The following is a 24,204-nucleotide window of genomic DNA, read 5'->3' as shown; positions in this document are numbered from 1 at the left end:
TAAGACTGCTGGGCTTATCGCCAACATCCATGATTGAAGGAAATACAGTTGACCCTTGCACAACATGGGCATAGGGATGCAAACCCCTGACACCACTGAAAGTCCACATGTGTAACTTCTGACTCCCCCAAAACCTGACTACTAGTAGCTGACTGCCGACTGGAGGCTTTACCAGTAACATAAACAGTTGATTACCCCATATTTTGTATGTTACCTATAGTACATAGTATATTTTTTATGCTTTATATTTCTTTAAAAGAAAATGTTAAGAAAATATAAGAGAAAATACATTCAGGGGCGCCTGGGTGGCTCAGTTGGTTAAGCGTCTGCCTTTGACTCAGGTCATTATCTTGGGGTCTGGGGATCAATTCCTGCGTCGGGCTCCCTGCTCAGTGGGGAGTCTGCTTCTCCCTCTGCCTCTGCCTCTCCCCACCGCCCCCCTCCAGCTCATGCTCGCTCGCTCACTCTCAAATAAATAAAATCTCAAAAAAAGAAAAGAAAATACATTCATAGTACTGTACTATACTTATAAAAAAATCCCACATGTAAGTGGATTCATACAGTGCAAACCCGTGCTGTTCAAGGGTCAACTGTACTCGTTTCAGTTACAGATTGGAGAAAAATAAAGATGTAAACTTTCATTATCCTTGTTCGCCAAACCTCCAAAATCTATCCGGCAGACCCTGGTTCAGAACCCCTGCTTTTGTACAATAATAAAGACGTGTCCATGAGAAACACAATTCTCTGAGATGATAGGCCTCCACCTTCTGCCAGGGATAAGCTTTTGTTCCTCATAAAAAGGCAGAAGCAAAATGAAAACTCTTCCTGCCGGTAGTCATGGTGGTTAGTATTTTTCTCAAAATATAATCTCTCCAGGGCGCCTGGGTGGCTCAGATGGTTACGCGTCTGCCTTCGGCTCAGGTCATGCTCTCAGGGTCCTGGGATCGAGTCCCGCATCGGGCTCCCTGCTCCTTGGGAGCCTGCTTCTCCCTCTGCCTTTCTCTCTCGCTCTGTCTCTCATGAATAAAAAAAAAAAATATATATATATATATATATATATATATAATCTCTCCAGTTTCTTTGCTTCTTATTTTTATGGGTCTGTATTCCAGAAAATGAAAAAGAAAATGTTCAACTCCTCAGCACTGGTGTGTTTTGTGGTTTTCTTCCCTTGGCGGCGTCCAACCTCCATTACGTTTCATTATTTGTGTGTGTCTGATAGGCTTAAAGTTCTAGAAATTTCTAAAACACACACACACACACCCGCTTGCCTCACTGATGTTTAGGTATTTTTCCAACCTACCCCCATACAGCTCTGCACAGGAACACCAGCTGAGGGGCTTGCCAATGAAGTTCTCACCATCAACAAGCTTTGGGGGAGCCTGGACCTAAGAACATGGATGGTGTTTCCAACTGTTCTGCATGAATGTGGTTTGTAAAAGAAGAGGTTCCTTCAGATTCTTGGAGTTGTATTGGCTTCGTGATATTCATTCCCCTAAAATTCCTGGCTGTGAGTGTTTTTCTTTCTTTTTCATGGTAAGTATTAACTTTTTTCTTTCCTATTAAAGGGGGCCTCACGTGATTTGGAGGATTTTGCCGAGAATTCTGCACCACAGTTCCCTCTGAAATGACTGGAGACCCTTGACATGTCATGACGTCACGGGTGGGATTATTGTGAAGAACTGGACAGCTGGAGAAATGGGATGAGCACGGGGGCCACAAGGAGACCCACATCTAAACGGAATATGTCACGGGCCCCAACGTCAACTGTGCCATTGTCTTAGCAGAATGGAGTATAAATGACTAACATGAAACATGCACTTACAATCCACTTTACGTAACCTATTTCTAATACGCTTAAAGGGTCACAGGGATAAGCAATATATGCTCACATTTTGTGTCCTTTGTATGGCTTATTAGCTATAGCTTTGTTGTGTTTTTTGTTGGTTGACTTACAGTTGATACTATATATATACATCTTTAACTTATCAAGTCTGTCTTCCTGTGCAATTTATTCCACTTCATATGTAGTATAAAAACCTTACAATAGTATATGACCCTTTCTCCTGCTCTGGTCTTTGTGTGAATATCATGCACTTTACTCTTTTCTTTCTTTCTTTTTTTTTTTTTTTTTTACTACTTTAAAAGTACTTATTTTATTTGTTCATTGCAACAAATTTGTTAGAGGGGCTTAGAATTCTACCACCAAAAGGACTTTAGAGATCATCCAACAGGCTTATTTTACAGAAGGGAAACTGAGGCAGGGAGTTCAATATTATTCCTTCAAGACAGGCCTGAATCTGTTCTCCTGCCTTCTAGGTTAGCGCTCCATTCATTATATGATCTTACCTAGTCCTCTCCTTGAACTGGGAAATCCAAAAATACATTATTTTAGGGTTTTTTTGGGAAGAACGTGAAAAAGACTCCCTATTTTTGGCAATCTGTCACAATTTGTTAGCTTCATTGGTCCATAGCAAAATTATCCAAGTTCCTTTAACTCAGCCTTACAATTTTTTTTTAAGTTAAAAAATATAAGCCAACACAATTTCCTATGGAGGTGAGTTGTCTATTGGCTACACTAATTCTGAAACTACCCACTCTCTTCCCCTGTGAGCACACTGCCCTCCCATTACTCCTCTTCAGAGAGGAACTGTCCATATGATGACAAAACCATAGGCTATTGGGTGGCTCAGTCGGTTGAGCATCAGACTCTTGATTTCATCAACTCAGGTCATGATCTCAGGGTCATGAGACCGAGCCCCACATTGGGCTCCAAGCTGAGTGTGAAGCCTGCTTAAGATTCTCTCTCTCACTCTCCCTCTGCCCCTCCCCACCTCGTGCTTGCATATGTGCGCTCTCTCTCTAAAAACAAAAAAACTCCATAGGTTGAAAAGTACAAAATTATGTCAATTATTGGCTGTTTACTATGTACAAGTGACTCCCCTCAACCAAGAGGACTATCACCCTGCTCTCCAAACAGACACTGAACTGATCTACTTCAGTAACACATGAAGATCACATCTGCATCTTCTACACAGAAAAATGAAGAATGTCATGCACTTTACTCTTATGAATGTCATAAACTCTACATTGCCATACTGGTTTCCCATAGCAAAGCTATTAGTGTTTTCTACGGCTTCTCTAAAAAACATCACCATAAACTTCGTGGCTTAAGAGAACACTAATTTCTCATCGTACAGTTCTGGAAGTTGGAAGTCCAAAATCAGTTGCTATGGGCTTACATCAAGGTTTTCACAGGGCTGGTTCCCTCTGGAGGCTCTGAGGGGAAAATCTATTTCCCTGAACTTTTCAGCTCCTAGAAGCTGCCTTGCTGTCCTTGGCGGATGGCCGCCTCCTTGCATGACTTCCACCTTTTCCTCCTGCTATCATTCTGCTTCCTTTGGCTACCTATTCTGATCTCCTGCCTCCCTCTCAGTATGCACCCTTCTGATTACATCAGGCCCATCTAGAGAATCCAGGAAATCTCCCCATCTCAAGATCCTTAACTGAATAAAACCTGAGAAGTCCCTCTTGCCCTACAAAGGTAAAGCTCACAGGTTCTGGGAATTAGGACCTGGACATTGACCATGACTGTATTCTTATTTTTTTCTGTAAGACAGTTGTTTAAATGGTCAATGATCTTTTAAAGACATTTGAGCATATTTAAGTATATCATATATTCACCCATGTGGTCCCTACTTCCAGGGTTCTTCATTTCTTTGTGTAGATACGTATTTCCATCTACTATCATTTTCTTTCTGCCTGAAAGATTTCTTTTAATATTCCTGCATGGAATATTAAAGCATGGGTTGGGCCAGCGATGAATATTTTAAGCTTTTGCATAAAAGAAAAACTCCATTTCACCTTAATTTTTCAAAGAGATTTTTGCCAGGTATTGATTTCTAAGGTGACAGGCTTTTTTTTTTTTTTTTTTTTTCCCCTCTCAGTACTTTAAAGATGCTGCTCTACCATCTTTCCGCTTGCATTGTTTCAAATGAGAAATACTTTTTTTTTTTTAACCTTTGTTTATGTGTTCATAACTTTTCTCCTCTGGCCCTTTTAAGATTTTCTCTTTATCATTACTTTTAAGCAACTGGATCATGAGTGTTGATCTAGATTTCTTCATGTTTCTTGTGCTTGTGGGTCATTGAGCTTCTTGGATCTGTGGGCTTATCATTTTCATCAAGCTTGGAATTTTTTTTAGCCATTTTTTTCTTCGATTATTTCTGTCCTTGCTCTCTCTCATTTCCTTCTGGGGTATTGTCTGCATATATATAAGGCCACCTGAAGACCCACAGCTCACTGATGCTGTCTTCTATTTCTTATCTGTCTTTTTACTCCTTAAGTTTCATTCTGGATAGTTTTAATCACTTCCAAGTCCACTGATGATTTCTTCCGCAATCTCTCATTTCCCAGCCACAGTGTCTCCTTCATTTCAGACAGTGGAGTTTTCATTTCTAGAATTTCCTTGGGATCTGTTTTATATCTTCCTGATCTCTACTTAACATGTTCAATCTTTCTGCTATCTTCTTGAACCTGGACTATGGTTACAATTCCTGTTTTAACGCCCTTGTCTGTGTCTTTCTTGGTCAGTTTTGATTGATTGATTGATTGATTTTTCTCCTCATTATGGATGTATTTTTCTGCTCCTTTGAAGACCTGGTAATTTATTTGATGCTAGACATTGTGAGTTTTATTTTATTGAGTGGTGAATGAATTTGTATTTCTACAAATATTTTTGAGCTTTGTTCCAGGACCTGCCTAAGTCACCTGGAAACAGCGTGATCCTTTCAGATTTTGCTTCTAAACTTTATTAGGTGGCACTAGATCAGCATTTAGGACAGGGCTAATTTTGCCATGCTACTGACACGACACTCTTCTGTGCATTTTACATGAGCTCCAGTGGTTGTTCCCTCTAATATTTTCAGATGGCCTTGGGTAGTCTTCTCACACATACATTGCTGAGTACTAAGCTGAAGATCCATGGAGATCTTGAGCACATTTCTGAGGTTCTTTCTTTATAAAGCTCTTCTGTGGCACCTCTCTCTGTGAACTCTAACTTCCTTGGCCTCTCTGTGCTCCCAGCTCTGTTTCTTCAACTCAGGAAGATTTGTTTCTTCTCAGTTCTCCCTCCCTGTGCCACAGCCTAGAGACTGTCCAGGCAGTAAGCCAGGATAATCAGAGGGCTCACCTTAGGTGCTTCACATCTCTCAAGGATCACAATTCTTTCTTGCTGGATGTCCAATGTCAAGAAAAAAATCACTATTTCATATAGGTCATCTGATTTCTTAGTTGCTTCAGGTGGAAAGGCAAATCTGGTCCCTGTTACTTCATCTTGGCCAAAGGCAGAAGTCAGAATAAGAAATTAAAGGCAACATTGGGACCATGATCATTTTATTACATGAAATCCAATTCAATCCTCAAGAGCATTAAAGAATAATAATGGTTATGAAGTTCAATTTGGCACTGGATTAAGAGACCTTTCTGATTGGTTCTGGATGTCTCTGGCTGCCAGAAGAATATAGGTGTTACGTAATGCTTAATTTTTCATGGCCCTGAGAAGTTCAATACAGAGAAATGCTGATCCTACAGATGTACACGCACAGATTAGTTCTGTGCTCCAACGGATGGGAATCAGTGTTATCCAGAAAGGTAGTAATAACACACATATAAGCTCAAGTACTTGGATAACAGACTCAGTTCTCAGCACCCCATGTGTATCAACTCACCAGGAGCCTTGGATTTTACCAAATGAGGGCACTAATGCACAGAGAAGACACACACAGAAACGGTCACTAGGAACCAGCCTGCAGTCACTCACTACCAGATCTACCGTGCCGCTTTGAGCAGTTTCTTGCCCTGGCAGGAAGCCACAGGAAAGATCTGTATGGGTCCCTGCAAGACATATGACAGAGTCTTACATGTAGGTTGGTGAAATGGATCATGAATTTGGGTTTAGAGAGTCAATACATTATAATTATACAGGGGGTCTCTAAGAGTTTCTTCTTCAACACAGCTTGTCCACAGGGCCGTTGGTGGTTGGGTAAAGTCATGTGAGACCTTAAATTTGCTGTTAGGGTTATGGATGGATCCCAGATCAACACATACTTATTGAGCACCTACTATATGCTAGGCACTGACCAAAGTACTTGGAAAACACTGATGAGTAAAAGCAAAGATTCCTGCCCTTGAAGGGTTTATCATCTAGAGGGAGATTATCAATAGTCACAACAAACAAGTGAATTATATAGCATGCAAAAAATGTAAGTTTGTGAAAGTAGGGCTATCCCTTAGGGAATCAGGAGACCTGGGTGCTCTAAGAGTGGGCAAGAGAGGGTTACCAGATTAACATTTTAAAGATTTTATTGATTGATTGATTGATTGAATATAAGCAAGGTAGGGGAAGAAGCAGAAAGAGGAGAGAGAGAGAATCTCAAGTAGACTCCCTGCTGAGCATGGAGCCTGACACGGGGCTTGAACTCATGCCCCTGGTATCATGATCCGAGCCGAAATCAAGAGTCAGACACTTAACCAGCCAAGCCACCCAGACGCCCCTTACCAGATTAAAAATTTAAATAGCATGGTCAGGGTAGGCCTCCTTGAGAAGATTACCTCTGAAAAAACAAAACCCCAAAAAACTCAAAAAAGATGAGGCACTTAGTCACAGGGACAAGTGGGAGAAGAGTATTCTGGTAGAGGAAATGGCCATCATGAAGCAGAGAGTGTCCCTGCCAGGAGCATGCCTTGCAGGTTCAAGAAAGAGCAGGAAGGCAATTTAACTGGAACAGAGTAGGTGAAAGGGAGATGCAGAAGGAGGTAAGGACAAGGATGAAGAGGGGAAGGGGCTCATGCACTAAAAAGTCGGTGTTACAGGGAACAAGAAAGGAACAATACGACATATGTACGCCCTTCTGTTATACTGAACACCCACTGAAACAGAGATCCATAAAGGTACCACATGAGTAAACTGATGATAAAGCAAGCCTTAGACTCCCTTAGCTGGAGGGCTCCTGGGTGGCTCAGTCAATTGAGCATCTGACTCTTGATTTCAGCTCAGGTCATGATCTCAGGTCATGATCTCAGGGTCCTGGGATTGAGTCCCCCCACACCCATCCCCGCCCCGTTGGGTTCCACACTCAGCACGGAGTCTGCTTAAGACTCTCTCTCTTTCAAATAAATTAATTAATCTTTAAAAAAAAAATCCCGTAGTGGGGTACTGCCTTAGTTTGGCTTTGAGTCATATGGTGTGTCCCAGGCCTAGGGCAGCACTCCTTGGTTCCCAGCTGGCCTCATGCTTCTCCAGCAGTGCCTCTTATGCATCAGCATGACATTACCACCATCTGACTGTGTGAGTTACCGCCATCTGACTGTGAGATTCACACTGCAGGGAGCACCCTTGCCCTGCAAGCAGGAAAATTCCCGCCAGCTCCCTGACGCTGCTGGCCAGCTAGTCAGCCGTGTTAACACGTGCTCTTCCACTCCTGCTGGGTATTGGGGAAGACAAACATCCATTTTATTTTAGTACTGGTGACCTCCAAAGAAAAGGCAAGAGGGAAGACATCTTTTGTGGTTCCTGGTGAGCCGTGGGAATAAATGCTCGGCTTCCCTGTAACTTACACAATGAGAGGATCTCACTTTATATATTTGTATCTTGGGCTTCTAGGGAGAAAAAAAAAAAAAGCAGCATAGCTAAGCTGATCATTACTTGTTGCCATTTCGCTGTCTTCTTCAAACAAAATGAAGCTCGCAAAGGAAAATGAAATACCAGGTCACCTTCCTCCCCTTTGGGGTCTGTCTTTAAAGGACCGTCCATAGTCTTCCTTTTCTCCCTCAGTAATAGACACACCCGGGCTCAGTCTGCAGCCCACCCCCCTGTTCCCGGCTGGTGACCTCGGCCCATTACCTAACCTCTCTTAGCCTCTGTTTTCTCATCTGTTAAATGGGTACAAAGCCTCTGCCTCGACGGTTGCAGTCAGGGTTTCATGTGACAGTGCATGGAAAGTTGACCCTTCCTATGCGCTCTCTCTGCCTGGGAGATCATGAGCCCCCAGTATAGGTACCTCCCCCCTCCTATCCCTCCTGGCCAAAATGGTGTGCAATCACCTGGCTCCTAAAAGGCAAAAATGGTTGCAGCTCTGAGGGAGGAAGAGGTCTCTGCCTGGCTTCCCACCCCCACCCCCCCCCCCCTGCCCCACCACATCCCCCGTCCATCCCGCCCCTGGTCGGGCCAGCACAGCATGACCTGCAACATCCCACCGGCCCTGAGGTTGAGCCGAGTGCCTGCTCTGTGTCCTGCCTCAGCTGGGCACTTCTCTCTTCTCCACCCAGGGCGTCTCTACTCTTCCTGAATGCTCAGGGTCCTCCCCTGGGGTTCTATCCACATGGATTTTGTGCCGTCACATCATCAAAGGACCCTGTGAAAGCTGCCCTTTCTGATGATTCTGTGTCATCAGGTACTTTAAAGGACTGAAGGCTGGGACAGGCAAACAGGGTGCCTCCTAGCTGCACATGGTATCTGAAGGAGAGTCTTCGTGGTCAAGGCCGATGGTGAGCACCAGACACACCAATGGCAGACCGCCGGGGATGATCGAATGCTGGGGCTCACTGCGTCTCCCCATAAAGGTGTAAGGTACAAGGCATTGGGGTGTACAGTGGGCGACGGCTCTGGAAGGGACCCTTGCGGGCACCTCTGCAAGGGGATGGGAGAAGAAGATTCACGACAGAGCTGTGAACAAATGCCCTTCGGGGAAACAGCTAGCAGGAAGTGCTAGCCTGCTTTTGAGGTGCTGCCCTTTTCTGCACCCCAAACAATGGCAGGTAGTGCTCCACCTGAGGACTCTGCCCTGATTTCCTGAACCAACTCCCCCAGAGCCAGGGAGCACTTGAGAGGCAGCACCCCGCCTCCCGGAGTCCAGGCTGACCTGCTCTGCGGGCTGCGACCCCGGGGTCTCATTCTGGAGGCACAGTCCCCAGTGTGGCTGTCTTGGAGTTGGTCTCGCCCTAGGTTCTAGCTCCGGGAACCTGTCCCGCCCTCCAGGCTCCCTCCCTGGGATTCGATGCCACCCTGAGCTCCAGCACTGCTACCTACTAACCAAGCCATTTTGAAAGCCTGCTTAACCTCAGAGGCTTGGTGTTACCATCTGTGCGCTGAGGAGAGCAACCCGGGAGCCTGGGGTGAGGGCTAACCGGGCTCACACGTTCGAAGCTCTAGCAAAGGACAAAACACGCGGGCACTGCTCAGTAAAGGGTAACATCTTAACGGGCTTTTTGACGCTACTATCGAATAACCAAATGTATTATTTAGTAAATGTTCCCGACCTGATGCTTTCCAATGTTTAATGGTTTTTAGCCGCCTTCCATAGCTATCCGGGGTTTTATATCAGGGGACTTTGCATCACTTCCGAGAAGGATGGGGTGCACCAGGGCAAATGCCCGTGAGGGTGTATGTACACGCACACATGGGTAAGTGAATGTGTGCGTGCATACGTGTGTGTGTGTGTGTGTCGCGTATGGGTGGCTGTGTCCTCCGACAGAAGCCAGATGCTCCCTCCTGAGCCAGTCTTCCCGGGGCTGCTTACCTCCATGTTTCTGCAGAAGGTGGCATTGGTGCCAAACAGGATCTGGCACTGCTCGTTGGCGCTGTAGTGCATGCCCGGCAGCTTGTGAGGGAGACGGAGCGCGTGCTGGCTCCTGGGGTCTGTAACCAGCAGACAGGTGCTGACTTTCGACCTGAAACAGCCAAGAGGCAAGCTGACTTGCGAGTGTCCTGCCCAGGTTTTTGTTTTGACTTGTCAGCTAAGAGCGGGTGAGAAGGACGCATCTCCAAATTACCGATGGCAGGATGACCCCGGCCCTGGGCTGCATGCATTGCGCTTTTTTTCTCTTTTTCTTCTTTTTCTACCTGACCCAATGCAGATCTTTACCACAAAGGCAATGGGAGTTTAGCAACTAGGAAAGGGCCTGAGCATCACACCCATGAGGCTAATGTACTTTTCTCAAGTTTGAGCATTCTTGGATGAGAATACTTTTGAAATAGATTCCTACAGTATTTTCTTAGAATACGTCTTTGAGCAAAATTACTATGAATGAAGAAAAAAAGAAGTTAGGGTCATTTTGCTTTATTTCAAATAAAAACCAAGTGCTTATTTCCAACTCTGCAGATTCTCTTGGAGGGTCTGTGGTAGGCTTTGGCAGCTGACGGGTCTAGGTGTCCCATCCCTGAAAGCTGGCTGGTGGCACAGTCTGCAAAAGACATCAGGATTGCAACCAGGGTGGAAATGTTCACAAGAGGTTGAGAACAACTCTGAGAAACTGAACTGGGGGGCTGTGAGGCTGTGGCTCCTAAGGGAGGTTAAATACTTGAATGCTTTGATTTCTTAATTCCCAAAACAAGGCAGATGGCTGTGGAAAGGAAAGCCAGCCTCTCACCAAGATTCTTGAGGCACAGAATCGCCCACGAATACATAGAGGCTGATGCTGGGCCACTTCTCCCGGGCTCAGACACACACAACACTTTAACAAAGGCAGTGGGACCAGCAATATGTACATGAGCAAATGAAAATACCCTGCCCCGTTTCACTGACCCTTCTGGGAAAAATGAAACAATGTCAAGTGGCTTATAACATTTCATTAAGGTTCTGTGATAACAAGTACTCAGGAGGAAATAGATTATATTAAAACTAACAAGTCCATTTTTAAGACATGTGTACCACTTAATTTCCCCACCCACAGGAAATGTCACGAAAGAAGACTCAGGATGAGGACAGAAGGCAGAGTGATGCCTTTGACTGTTCCGTCCCGAATTCACTGGGTGCTTTAATGTGTTACTGAACTACAAAGCTCCATAGGCAGGTAAGACTCCCTGAGTCCCTTTCGTCTCCACGGAGTGGACAGATGAATCCAGCTAAGTAAGAAAGTGATCAGGGTTTGCACATCAAATCTGTAAATTTGTCCCTAAGGTCTTGACACTAAGGGACCCTCATAGTACAGGAGCTAAGACTTTGTTTGACAAAGGTCTGAAATCAGATGGAAATCTGCGAGTGGAACGGTGCAGATGTATTCTGGAAAGAAAGTGGCAGTGAGATAAACAGAGCCCATCCCCACATGGGAGGGAGGTGAGCAGGCCCGGCTCCCCAGCAAATGTGCTCCCTATCAAGGGAAGCAGCCTGAGCATTAAGGAAATGCCCTTTTCCATAGCAGCCAAGGGATGCTGCTAAGGTGGTGTCCATTCAGGGTCAAAATACTGCAGAGTAACGCAATGGGGTTCTCTTCAAGTCACGGTCACCGTGTTGATAGTCAATCGAGCAACAAAGCATTTATGAATAGCAGCTGGGTGCCCCGCATCATACCAGACATACATTTGGGAGGAAGTTTAGGCCAGATAGGGGAGATTCTGTACCGACCACCTCTTTACGCCAGCTCAGAGTTCTAAGAGATTCGTTTCTCCTTCCCACACTTGGTAAGACTCCAATTGTTGTGTCTTCTGGAAGTACTTTCCATTGTAGTGATTGTACAGAATGATTAAAGGACTTACTTGAGGAAGTTTTCAAGGTCATCGCGACTGCAGGAGGACCAAGAGAGGTCACTGGGGTTCCGGCCTTTTACCCACTCTCCTGACATGATGTGGGATCTGCCGGCACAGGATGAGTGGTCGTCGTCGTGGTTCATCCCCAAGCTGCCCGAAGGAAAGGAAAGGGAGAGAGGGACACTTAGGCTATAGGCTTTCACCTCCAGTTCCAGGTTCCAGCATACTATGCTAACTTAAATCAAGCCTGAGAGCCGACGAGTGACAGGCTGACACCCAGTCCTTGGCTACTCTCAACAGAGCAGACCGACAGCCATGAGCTTACAGAGAAACAGAGCGACGATCTCCTTACTTCATGAATGAAGACTGACAGAGCACTCAGAACACCACAGCATTTGCTAAATGCATGAATAAATGAACAAATTATATTCACTGTGATATCACAGTTCTTAAACTGTAAGTTTCTGATGATTACCCTTGCCTTTTGACACTAAAATATGTCAATATTAAGGATCTAAGTGTTTTGTTGCCCTATGGGGAAGTCACCACGTGAAGGTCTAGTGGGGACCATCCAAGACTTTGACTTACATAATATCATGGGTGCAAATCTTCACATCAGTGAAAAATGCGGCTTTTCTATCTTTCACATCATTATACCTGGGTCCACCGAGATCATACCTGTCGCCTTCCCGGCCCAGGTGTACCTCATAGACACCAGAAGGCCTGTCTAGACGTGTGTGGTGGACCACGCGCTATAGGCTCGATGACGATCTTAGTTTGCACATCTGTCGTCACTGGGATAACCTGGGACATGGAACATATGAGAGCAGAGGGCACACACTTTGCTGACCTGTGATTTCCAGGGCAGAGACTCGCTGTGCCAAAGGATGCCCATCCTCCGTCAACAAGCCCAAGGGAGACAACATGTGCTTTCCTCCATTCAAACATATCTATGAAAGGTTTCCCGAGTGCCAACTAATGGACTAGAAAGAGAACAAAGAATGGTGCCCAATATGCCGTCCCTGACCTCAGATCACTGCCAGCCTGGGCAAAGAGAAGACACAGACAGAGGTAAGTCTAAAAAGAGGTTCTAAAGGCTTCTCCGGAACACTTTTGTCAGTTTCCCTCATACGCCTCTGACCATCTTCCGTCAATTCCTCCTGCTGGCTGCTTAATCCTGATGTCTCTCGACAGAAGCCTGTGTTCTTACTCTGCACGCCCTCCAGGTCCCTCCATACTCTTGCCTACGAGACACAGCCTTCACCACCATCACCATGTGGAGCTGGATTAGCCAAAACCACCCGCATCCTTTTTGAAATACACCGGCAGGCCCTCGAGCTCCTGGGTCTCCGGGCTGGCTGGGCACTCTCTGCTCACCCACACAGCTCTACTCCCGTGAGTCAAGGGTACACTTAACCGGGGCTTAATCGTATGTATTCGCAAACTGATTTATGTCACTAAGACTTGCTGTGTCAATTAACATGTGTGGTTACATGTTGTGTTAACCAAGGAAACAGGAGAACAAAAGTCGTTTTTGGGAAAACTAACTTAGCGAGTGGCTAAAAATAGACCGCTGCCAAATTGGGGATGGGCAAAACAAGTGTAAAAGATGAAGGGGGAAAAAAACATAAAAATCTGCCCTGGACTGCCTCACAACGGTCTTTTATGTTCTACTCCATCTAAAAAAGAAAAAAAAAAAAACAACAACCTGGGATTTGAACTCCTTTCACTACAGTTGCGGCTTGCGTGAGGAAGGTGAGATGTAAGTCCAATCAGCAGACACGCACCCTCAAAGGAAAAGCTTTCACCCCCACCATGAAATTGGTGAAAAAGTTAACATTTTCACGGCTTAAGCTAAAACAAAATGTTGAAGGCACCGAAGTATAATTTCTTTACGTTTCCCCACTTGGACCAATATTTTTGGTCAGTTGGTTAAGTGACTAACTACTATCCTGTCAGAAGAAAGCACACCTGTGGTGCCACCTTCATGTTGATGGCCACGTTGTGCCGTGGTCCGGACCGCTCTACTAGACCCTGCCCTGAACAATGCCCTTCCTCTGCGTTTCCCAAAGGCTCTTCCAACTCCCCAGATTCCCTTGGGGCAGCTTTCTATCCCAGCTTCTCCACCAGTGACTGGCACAGAGCACGCACTCTGTGCAAACTTCTTGAACGAATTACCTGTTTAATATGGGGGAAAGCACCACCAAATCGGAGAATCCATATCCCTTACAGGGGTGCTAAGTCTAATGCAGTGGCGGCTTGTTCAACAGAACGACGCAAGCTTTCTCTGGCTAGACTCAGTCTTGCCCTCCTGCCAAGAGACCAGGTAGCCATCCAATTCAAGTGAAATGAAGAACCAAGAGACTGTCCGAGAAGTCGGACCAATAGGAATAATTTAGATATATTTCTAGTAGTTACTTCGCTGAATGAGTCCTATTTTTCAGTACTGTTACTCAGCTTTTCAGGTTTTCTTTTTCCTGCTTGTTATCTATCTCTACCTACAGCTATCTATAGCCATCCGTCTGTCTGTCTGTCTATCTACCTATCATTTCTTTGTTTTGTGTTAACTTTTGAAGGAACTAACTGGTTTTTCAAGTGCATTTATACCAGAGGATGTTAAAAGTCATCTTACATCTTGATTTAGGGTTTGATTTGAGATCTTTAAATAAAACTACTGGTAGAGTTTTCAAATGGATCTTCTGAAAATGTTGATGGATTTCAGTGAACTCTGCTCAGTGTGTAGGGGTGATAGAAATAAAATGTCTTGTGAAAATGGGGCTCCATCCCATCTTCGGCGACAAGGTGTAAGCACAGTATGCGGACCAGTGAAAATGCTTTGTTGTCAACCTTGGAGAATCCAATCCTACGGAGAACCAACCCGTGAGTCAGTTGTTCATCTGGCTTTGCACTTTTATAAGCCGGTTCCCGTCATCCCGGGCTGGGATCTCTGGAGCGGCCACCAGATGGGTTTTTTCAAACAACAAGGATGCTGTTTGGGAAACCACAATTGGGGGAGATCCAAGCCCTGGCAGAGTGGCCTCACCACATATGGAGGAATGTTTCCTTTGTGACCACTTCTAAGTTTTCTCTGGTGATCAAGTTGGTTGTAAAATGAAAGAGCCTTCTTTGCTCGCTCTGCCAGGCTCTGCTGGCCAGAGGGCCTGGTCTCTCAGGAGACAAAACTATGTTTAAAACAGTGTTTAGAAAAGCTTTCTATGCCATCCAAAGCTGTGCGCCTGCACAGTATGTTATGTGAGCGTTTCAGGACAGCCGGCCTCAGAGGAGGACTTCCCCAAGGAATGTTCCAGTCAGCAAGATCAGCCAAGAGTGGGATTCTTGGATTCCTGGAGCCTGTGTCTAACACAGATCGGGCTTGATCTGGTTTAAAATGTTCAAATGCTAACTGCCTCATAAATTTACAGTTTGATGAACTAGCATTGGGCTGGGAGTCTTGATATTTGAGGTTTACATAAACTACTGTTTAGGCTATTTTTAGATTAAATTCAGGATCTCTTGACTGAGAAATGTATGTTGTTTTAGGTTTATGTCCCAGGGCATCTATTACTTCTGGCAACATTATATTGAACAAAAACAGGTAGCATTAAGCACACACGCTGATTCTAACTTGAAGTAACAGTGGGTTAAGGACACAGGCAGGACTCCCGTCACACGTGACCCAGATTTATCAAACACAATAACAAGTTAATGGCCTTGAGTTGATTTTTATCTTAAAACAAATAACACATTGCTTCTGTATTTGCTTTAGGAAATCCAATATATACCACGGAGGGAGTTCTAAGAGAATCCCTACAGTGTTCACCCCCTCCTAGCTTCACCCCAAATCCTGAAAAACCATGGAGAGGGCTGGGTGTTCTAGGCTTGGTATATCTGCCATGTTGAAAGCTTTGGTTTTACCTGGCTCTAAGCCTACCCATCTGTTTCCCAGAAGCTTTGGGATTCTGACATCAGGATGCAATCAGGTCCCACACCTCCCCTCAAAGTAGTCTTGCCTGGGAACCTAGGGCAAAGACTCCGGTGACGTGGCCCCTCCACTGAAGGGGTCCTCAGCCAGCCCAGGCCCTATCCTGGTAACCCTGAGGGCAGACGGATAGTCCCTTTTCAGGAAATGCTCACTGACACTATAGTAACAGGGATGGCTCAGGGCAGTTTCCAGGAAATGAGAGGCAGAGTTGTATTAGTTAATATTACTTAACATGGTAATAACCAACACCCCAGCTTTACACTAGGAGGAAAATTCTCGACTGTCAGTACTTCTTTGCCAAGAACCACACTATGCCCTCGATCTTCAGCTACTCAGAAATGTCACCTACACGTGTTGAAAGTCACTAGGGGTAACAGGCTGCACTCCCTTATACAGGCTAAACTGTCATCATCACCCATAACCCCACTGAGGGGGAACGAAACAAGTAGGCAGTGATCACATCAAAATCCTCTCACCCGAGAGAAGTCTTTGTTTGTCTTTGGTTGTGCACAGGGAAATGAGCCTATCAGGCTCATGCAACCACCAGAGTAGATCTGGGGTCCCTACAGGTTCAGCTTTACCTCCTACACACGCAGGATCACCGTGGGAAAAACGATCCTAAAACGCCATGAAATTCGGAATCACCAATGGGCAAATCATGATCAATAGAGCGCTGGTGTGAAATGGGCTTTGCTGTAGCGGATTACATCAGAGTAGGTGAAGATGGAGAAGACGTGTACAGTGTAAGCTGTCTCTCTTCCCTAGCCAGAGCACTCAAGGAACGAAAACACTCACGTTCTTGAATTGATACGTAAGGGATTTTGAGGTCAGGTATCTGAGTCAGGGCTGTCCTCTCCTCAGTCTTGCCCAGGACTGCGTAGGTGTGCGCATGCATGTGTGTGAGTTTATTCACACGGAAGATTCACATCAAATGGGCTGTTAGTTTTTCATTTAACAAAAATTCAACTAACTGTGGTGAGAGAGAGGTAAAGAGAGAAAAAGAAAAGAGGAGGAGCGTGGCCCAGGTGACGGTGCCCCTCGCTCTGGTCCCTGAGCATGTACGCTTGTGTTTGCAAGAGCGTGCCCGCCCTCAAGGAGTGTGACAGAGCTGGGTAGCTGCCCTTCCCTCAGGAATCTCAGGGACGCCCTCTGTGAGCCCAGCGTCACGCTGAGGGTTCACGACACCCATTTTTCATTCAACACGGGCACAAGGTACAAAGTCTTGACAGGTGACGTTAACATTTTATCCCCACAGCAGGAGGAAGATCAGGTGTGAAGGACTCAGTGTCCAGTGCCTTGATGTGGCACCTCTGAAAAGTGATTTTTAGAGGTAATGCTGGTATCATTTTCACCTTTCATTCTTGTTTCAGAATCTCGCTGTACAAAGAGTTGCCGCGTCACTGGGCTATCATTCGGCCTGAGAATTTTCACTTTTATTTCCAGTTGTACCTTTATAGTCTCCAGAGGAAGCAAACACCTCCTCCATTCTTGATGAGCCCCTTCGGGTGCTGTAAAACTAAGGGAGATTTACTTAAGGTCACACACCAGGTTAGACTCCTCGCTGCCGGCCAGCCTCTTTTTTTCCGAGACCATCTTTCTGGGCCAAGGAGACCAGAGCAGGCACCGAGCTGCTCAGTGATGAGGCTTCACTGCTTCCAGAACATTCCCCCACAGACTCCCCTCTGCTTGGACATGTGCACACACAGCAGCTGGCTTTAAGCCCCAGCTGGCTTCCAATTTTTTGATAGTTTTAATGAAAATATGTAAACGAAGAGATAAAATTCAAAGGGATACATGTACCTCTATGTTTATAACAGTAATATTTACAACAGCCAAGATATGAAAGTAGCCCAAGTGTCTGTTGACAGATGAATGGATAAAGAAGATGCAGCATATATACAGAATGGAATATTACTTAGCCACAAAAAGAATGAAATTTTGCCACTTGCAGCAACGTGGACAGAGCTGGAGAGTATTATGCTAAGCGAAATAAGTCGGAAAAAGGCAAATACCATATGATTTCACTGAGATGTGGAATTTAAGAAACAAAAGAAAAAAAGGGTTAAAAAGAGAGAGACCAACCAAGAAACAGACTCTTTAACTGTAGAGAACAAACTGATGGTTACCAGAGGGGAGGTAGGTGGGGGATGGGTGAGAAAGGTGATGGGGATTAAGGAGGGCACTTGTGATGAGCACAGGGTAATGTATGGAAGTGTTGAATCACTGTATTGCACACCTAAAATTAACATTACACTGTATATCAACTACACTAGAATTAAAATTTTTAAAAATTTAAAAAAGACTATGTGGAAAAAACAATTTTTGTTTTTCTGAAAGTGGATCATTTGTGAGTAGACTCAATTCAACTCTAGTAGATTACAGATGTGTAGACATGCCAAAAACTATACATATTCAGTAAAGAGTATTAAGATTTGGATTTCTCTCGAGAATTGTCAAAATGAAAGTCTGACTGTGTGTGTGAGTGTGTGTGTATGGTTAGGATATTTGCCATCTTGTAATTCTTTTTAATTTTTTAAAAAATTTATTTATTTGAGAGCACGCGTGTGTGAGCATGGGATGGGGGGCAGACTCCCCGCTGAGCGCGGAGTCCAACATGGGGCTCGATCCCACGACCCTGAGATCACAACCTGAGCCGAAACCAAGAGTTGGACGCTCAACTGACTGTGCCACCCAGATGCCCCTTGTAATTCTTTTTAAAAGATTCTTGAAATAAAATAAATTCTGAAAGAATCTGCCGATCAGGTGAAGTTTTTGATAATAACATACCCTAAGAAAAAAGAAAAAAAGAGGGCGCCTGGGTGGCTCAGTTGGTTAAGCGACTGCCTTCGGCTCAGGTCATGATCCTGGAGTCCCAGGATCGAGTCCCGCGTCGGGCTCCCTGCTCATTGGGGAGTCTGCCTCTCTCTCTGACCCTCCCCCCTCTCGTGCTCGCTCTCTCTATCTCATTCTCTCTCTCAAATAAATAAAAAATCTTTTAAAAAAAAAAAAAGAAAAAAAGAGAGATGATAGGGAACTCCTCTTCTCATGCAGAAGCAAGTGCTACATTTGAGAGTCCTGGCTTTGGAGTCACACTGACCCGGATGAGAATTCCAGCCCTGCCTCTTGAGAGCGCATCCCGCCTCTGCACCCCCTTCTCCTCATCTATGATTGCACAGGGATGACATTCTTAATGTCATTCATTCATTTGTTCCTTCATTCTACAAACATCTGTCAAATGCCTTCCACGACCAGCCACTGGTCTAGGTGCTGGCACAGGCTGTGCCCCTGCCTCCACGGAGTCTGTATTCTAAAGGAACAAAAGTGAGGTGTCCACGGGAAAACACACACACATGCCTGAGTGAGGGAAAGTGGCAGCCCCCCAGCCGCAAGCCCGGGTGCTTCACTTGGCAGAGAGCCGCCAAGTTCATGAGGGAAGTGGTGCCCTCAGAGAGCCACCAAGCCCAAGGGAAGGTGGTGACTGCAATTGTGAGACCCCCGAACAGTAGCTTTGTGAGAGCCTCAGAAGCCCAACTGCTCTCGGCAGGTAGTCATCCCGTCCAAGACCGCAGACACCCCAGGACGCCTGTGAAAGATAATGGCTGATGACCCCTGGTCTGTGCTATATGTTGACCTTTGAAGCAAGAGGATGAAGTTGGGGGTCTGTGGCACCGTGTCCCATTTCTTTTCATCTTGGCAGCAGACCTAGGGTTGAACACGCAGGTCAGGCTCTTGCTCGTTTCCCTGTGCATCCAGCAGCCAGGGGTTGGTAAAGGCTCGGGGCCTGGAGGGCTGAAGCTATTGCCATCTTCGTGAAAGGCTGTTTTCTGGCTCTGATAACTCCTCCTGGCTCATCAGCCCAGGTGCCTCTGGTCCTGCCCGCCTCTGACAAAGATGGTCCTCACACAGTGAGACGGGCCCCCCTTCCTTGCTCCACCAGCTCTCAGAACAGGGCAGGGCACAGGGCAGGGCTCAAGAAATGGCTGGAAAATAAAAGCAGCCCATGAACATCTAGGTCCATATGGCAGCCCGCCAGCCCACAGAACAGAGGCTACCTGGGGGTGTCCTTCCTCTGCCTCATAAACATAAGGCAACTCCATGATGAGATGGTCCCCAACGTGAACAAATGAGTGGCACCTCCTTGGGAGGCTCACAGCCTTCTCTGCACAGTGCCCTCGCTCCTTCAAGCCTTCTACGAGTGCATCCAGGGCCGATGTACACAAACATGTGTGTCATTACTTTCACAGACTTGGAATCAAATGATGCTTGAAAATTTAACCAAGAAAAAAAAATCTACAAAGTGATGTTGACTTCTGACCTGGGAAGACATTCTATAAAAGGGGAGGGGAGTGTGTGAAGGGGACTCCAGGCAAACATTCCAAAGAAGTTTAGAATTGTAGCTACATCAGTGGAATAAAGATTTGCCTCCCAAGGGTGACAGCACTGATTCAGACGGAAAGGCTATAGAGTGTTCAGAAAAAAAACTCTACCTCTGATAAGGTAAGCAGAATGAGTCAATTCTTCTTCCTTCTCCTCTTTAGTTTTTCCCCGCCACCCCCGAATTATCTCAGGTATTTTAAGAACTTTACTCCCATAAGATTTTTGGCTCATCGAGTTCCACAGAAAGTCCTTTTCGTTTGGGACTGCACTGAATAACCAGATTAATTTGGGGAGAACTAGAATCATTGAAGTTCTGAATCTTGCCATCCTAGGACAGAGGCACCCGTTTATCTTTCTAGGATTTCTTGAATGACCTCTGGCAAATTTTATTTTATATAAAAAGGTCTCGCATTTCTTATTCGCCTCATTCCTGGGTATTCCACATTGTTGGTAGACGTGGTGAATGAGGTCTGCTTTTTATTCTTCTGTAAGTGATGTGCCTGTGTACAGGAAAGCCATGGATTATTGTTTATGAGTCTTACGATTGGCACCAATGCGAACACAGTGGTTTCAATAGTTGTCAGATGGTTCTCTTACCACATGCAGATAAAAACCACTTTGACTCTTCTCTTTCAATATTTATACCTCATTTCTTGCCTTATGAAATTTGGCAGACTTCCAAAACAATGGAAAACTCTACCCTGGTCCCAAGTCTAATGGAAATGTTTTTAATACACACACACTGAATACACCTGCTCTAGATTGCTTGTAGGTAAGTATACTTGATCAACTCAAGGACATCTTCTAAATAATCATTTGAAGAGGACTTCCTCACTGCCATTTCAAATTTCACATTAGTGTTTTCTAAGACAGTCTGACATAGTGGACAGAGTGATGGTCCAAGGAGAAAGAGGTCATCGTTGGAGTTAAAGATTTGTCCCAATTAGTTGGGGGATCTGACACAAGGCTTCAACCATCCCAGGCCTGTTTTCTTAGCTGGGAAGTGTGGGGTTTGAACCAGATGACTATGAAAAGTTTTCCAGCTCAGAAAGTAGTCATTTCATGATTCTGAATCTAGAAGACTGAACACAATTTAAGGTATAGTTGCTATTCACTCTTTCAGTAAGAGCTGACTGAACATGACCCTGTACCAGGCATCTTCAGGGCACCAGTTATACAACAATGAATGGCATACGCAGTCCCGCCTGCAGGAAGCTCACAGTCTGGCCATGAGCACAGATAAATCAACAAGTGCCAACCTATGCTGTCCAATGAAACTTTCTGTAATGAAGGAAAACTCTGTGTGTGCTGTCCAATATGGTGGCCACTGACCACAGGTGGCTACTGAGTGTTTAAAATGTGCTACTGTGACTGAGGAACTAAAGTTCTTATCTTATTAAATTTTAATTAAGGTAAATTTAAAGATCCACCTGTGGCTGAGTGCCACCATGCTGGACCACAGAGGTGTAGGCCATAACGTGATTGCACTAATTTGAGTATCATCATTGGGAGCTGTGGATGTCATCACATTGGTGTAAGAGTATATCCATACCCACAAATTACTTACAGACGTACAGATTCGGGGAGAAATAAGACAACCCGATGACACACCTGGAAAGAATTAGTGGCTAGGTGTAGATACTAGGAGCTAAAAGCCATGGACATTTAGAGAAGGGAAACTTCCACAGGTTATCTCACAGTGACTTTTTGTATGACCTTCATTTATGTCTAGTTTTTTCCACCTGCTGATGGTTGTGCTGATGATGCCATCTGTGAAAAGCCCTCTAAATCCCAGGGCTGGAGCGGAATGTATTAGAAGAACCTGTATTAGAAGAACCGGAGAAGACCCTCTGTGCAGGCTTTACACAGCATCCAAGAAAATGAAAGAACATCAGCCTAAATTGGTTTAGACAATGAGGTGCCTGAAGAGCATACATAATCTCCAACAGAAAGAGGGATGCCTCCTCTGTGCCATTAAATCTGTGTGTGTCCAATCAATTGAGTCAAAGAATGACATAAGATAATGTGCCTTTGCTAATTAAAAAAGTGAATGGTGAGATATAGTAAGGCAGAGCAAAGGAGATAATTCTACTGCTGAAAAGGTCTGTGAGGCTCTCTTTTGCTTTTTAGAAGAAGAAAATCTATTGAAAAAAATCTTTTTATTTCAAAAGAAGACTACAAAAGCAGTGAGCTCTTCTAAAACTAACCACAGACACAGTGAATGCCATCCTGGCCCCAGAGCTGTCATCCCTGCCTGCTCTGGGCCTAGAATGCAGACCTGCTGAAGCCCAGAATGCTATGAGGCCCATGTAGACACCATCAGCTCCAGGTGCTGGCAGCATCGACAAGTCTGAGCTCCCTGCGTTCCCCCACCCTCCCGAATTGCACGATGGTTCACTGGGCTTCCTGTCCTTCAAGGCTATGGTGGGCCTTCATTTGGCTTGGCTGTATTTGATGGAGGCATGTATGGGACATGGGAATGAAGTCGGGAAACTGAAGGACTCCATAAAAGCTGCATTTTGCTCCTTTTCTTCCTCCTATTCTTGCTGGGACCTGCACCCCCACACCACTGCATACATGCCTCATGGTGGAAACAGTGTGTGTCCTCTTTTTAAGGGACAGGGAGTTCATGATTTCTCTGGAACAGATAACATCTAAGGAACCAGGTGAGAATGACCGGACAAAGCTACCATATGTGCATTCCAGACCACCGGCGCTAGACATCTCAACACCAAGACCCCTGGCTCCAAGGAATAACACCTGGGCCCTTGTCTTTGTTCTAACTGGTTCCTGGATGCCTAAGGGGACTTTATACCAGACCACTGTCCTCAATAAAAAACCCCAGACCCCAAAAAAGGTGAGACTCATGCTCCTTTCCTGAGTCTCCCAGACACTCCATCTATATCTGCTCTCTCTACATTTTCAGTAAACTCTGCTCTCACTTCCAGCTGGCTCATGTTTGATTCCCATCCTGTGTGAAACCAAGGACCCTCTTGGCTGGTCCTGGAGGACCCCTTCTGGGTCTCCGGACTGCCAGCATCAGGAAGGGTTCCGAGAATGCAGGTTGATGCAGCATAAGTGGGTCTCAGCTCCTCACTTTTCCCAGTCTGCCAAAAGGGCTCTGCAATGATGGGGAAACCAACCCTGAACTTTGGTTCCAGGGTAGCTCAACAACAAGACCACGTGCCCGGCTTAGCAAGCAAGAACATAACAGAAAAGTTGAGTATGGAGCGTTTCTCTTTTAAGCAATGTTCTCCCAAGGTCCTGCCAAGGAAAGACTGCCACAACAGAACACTGTCCCTATCATGGCAGGGCCTTTGTGAAAGGAAACTGGGAGACCGGGTGAGAATGAGAAGCATATGCTTTCTGCTTCTTGGTCTAAAGAGTAATTACTCTATTGGGGCTGCAGACACCGGACTGGACTGGGGCAGGAAATGGAAGGATAGCTAAAACCTTCCAAAGATGCAAATCCCAGGCTACTACATCCTACCTTCCAGACATCAAAAAGGAACTTGCAATTAACAATGGATGGCAAAAATGACATGTAAATGGAGAGTGATATCCCAGTTTTAGGGAAATATACAGCCAGCCCCAATCCTATGTTGCTGTCCTCTGTGGAGTGTGACCGAGGCAAGCACTTCGGGGGCCAAGGTCCAATCTCCTGGTCCCTCTGCAGTGGGCCAAATCTCCATGGCCCAGCTCTGCAGTGAGGTAGAGAAGGGAAAAGACTGTGATTCCTTCCCTCCCCCCACTGGTATCCAGTGTCCCCACCTGTCCCCCTTGTGTCCCTGATTCAGAGGAACCTACCTCCCCCCCCACCCCCCGCAAAGCACTTTGCGTTTTAACAGTCAGCACATCCATCCAGAGGAGTAGGAAATGGAGGGTGGGCTGGGCACTGTGGTGGCAGATGGGGCAAAGGGAGGGCAAAACTCACGGCACCAAAGTGCTGGCTCTGTTCACCAGAGGTGGAGATTCATCTATTCCTCTGTCAGCCGAAGGCTGCTATTCACTCAGGTGTGAGCCGGGGAAGCCCAGAGGGTTTGAAGGGCCTAAGTTGATAGCCTAATCATGCCCTCATTCATCTACCAACACCGACTCCATGCCTGTCACATACCAGGCACGGCTCTAAGGACCCATGTGCCCACGGGAGACACATCAAAGGTGCAAATAAAGGTGGGTCTCTCCCTGGACACGGGTGCTGAATAGGACACTAACAGTGGGAACAGGGAAAGGAGATACAATACGATGGGGGGGGGGGGGGGGGGTGCGGTCCTGACCAAGCAGGAGGGAGAGCCTGGAAAAAGCAGAGGAACAGAGTTTT

The 24,204-nt window shown here is 45.7% G+C and overlaps 1 protein-coding gene across 1 annotated transcript in view; it reads right to left on the bottom strand.

The window, feature by feature from the left end:
• Positions 1–24,204, bottom strand: part of ADAMTS17 (ADAM metallopeptidase with thrombospondin type 1 motif 17) — a 342,817-nt gene that overhangs the window by 169,367 nt on the left and 149,246 nt on the right. The window contains exons 8-9 of the mRNA XM_021680437.1: positions 11,534–11,674; positions 9,579–9,729 (exon numbers count right to left, since the gene is read on the bottom strand). Of these exons, the coding sequence (XP_021536112.1) occupies positions 9,579–9,729; positions 11,534–11,674 (292 nt within the window). The remainder of the gene's footprint in view (positions 1–9,578; positions 9,730–11,533; positions 11,675–24,204) is intronic.

This window comes from Neomonachus schauinslandi, chromosome 9 (assembly GCF_002201575.2).
Source record: "Neomonachus schauinslandi chromosome 9, ASM220157v2, whole genome shotgun sequence".
NCBI classification, from domain to species: domain Eukaryota; kingdom Metazoa; phylum Chordata; class Mammalia; order Carnivora; family Phocidae; genus Neomonachus; species Neomonachus schauinslandi.
The sequence above is the reverse complement of the archived record's forward strand: the minus strand, read 5'-3'. Positions and strand labels throughout refer to the sequence as shown.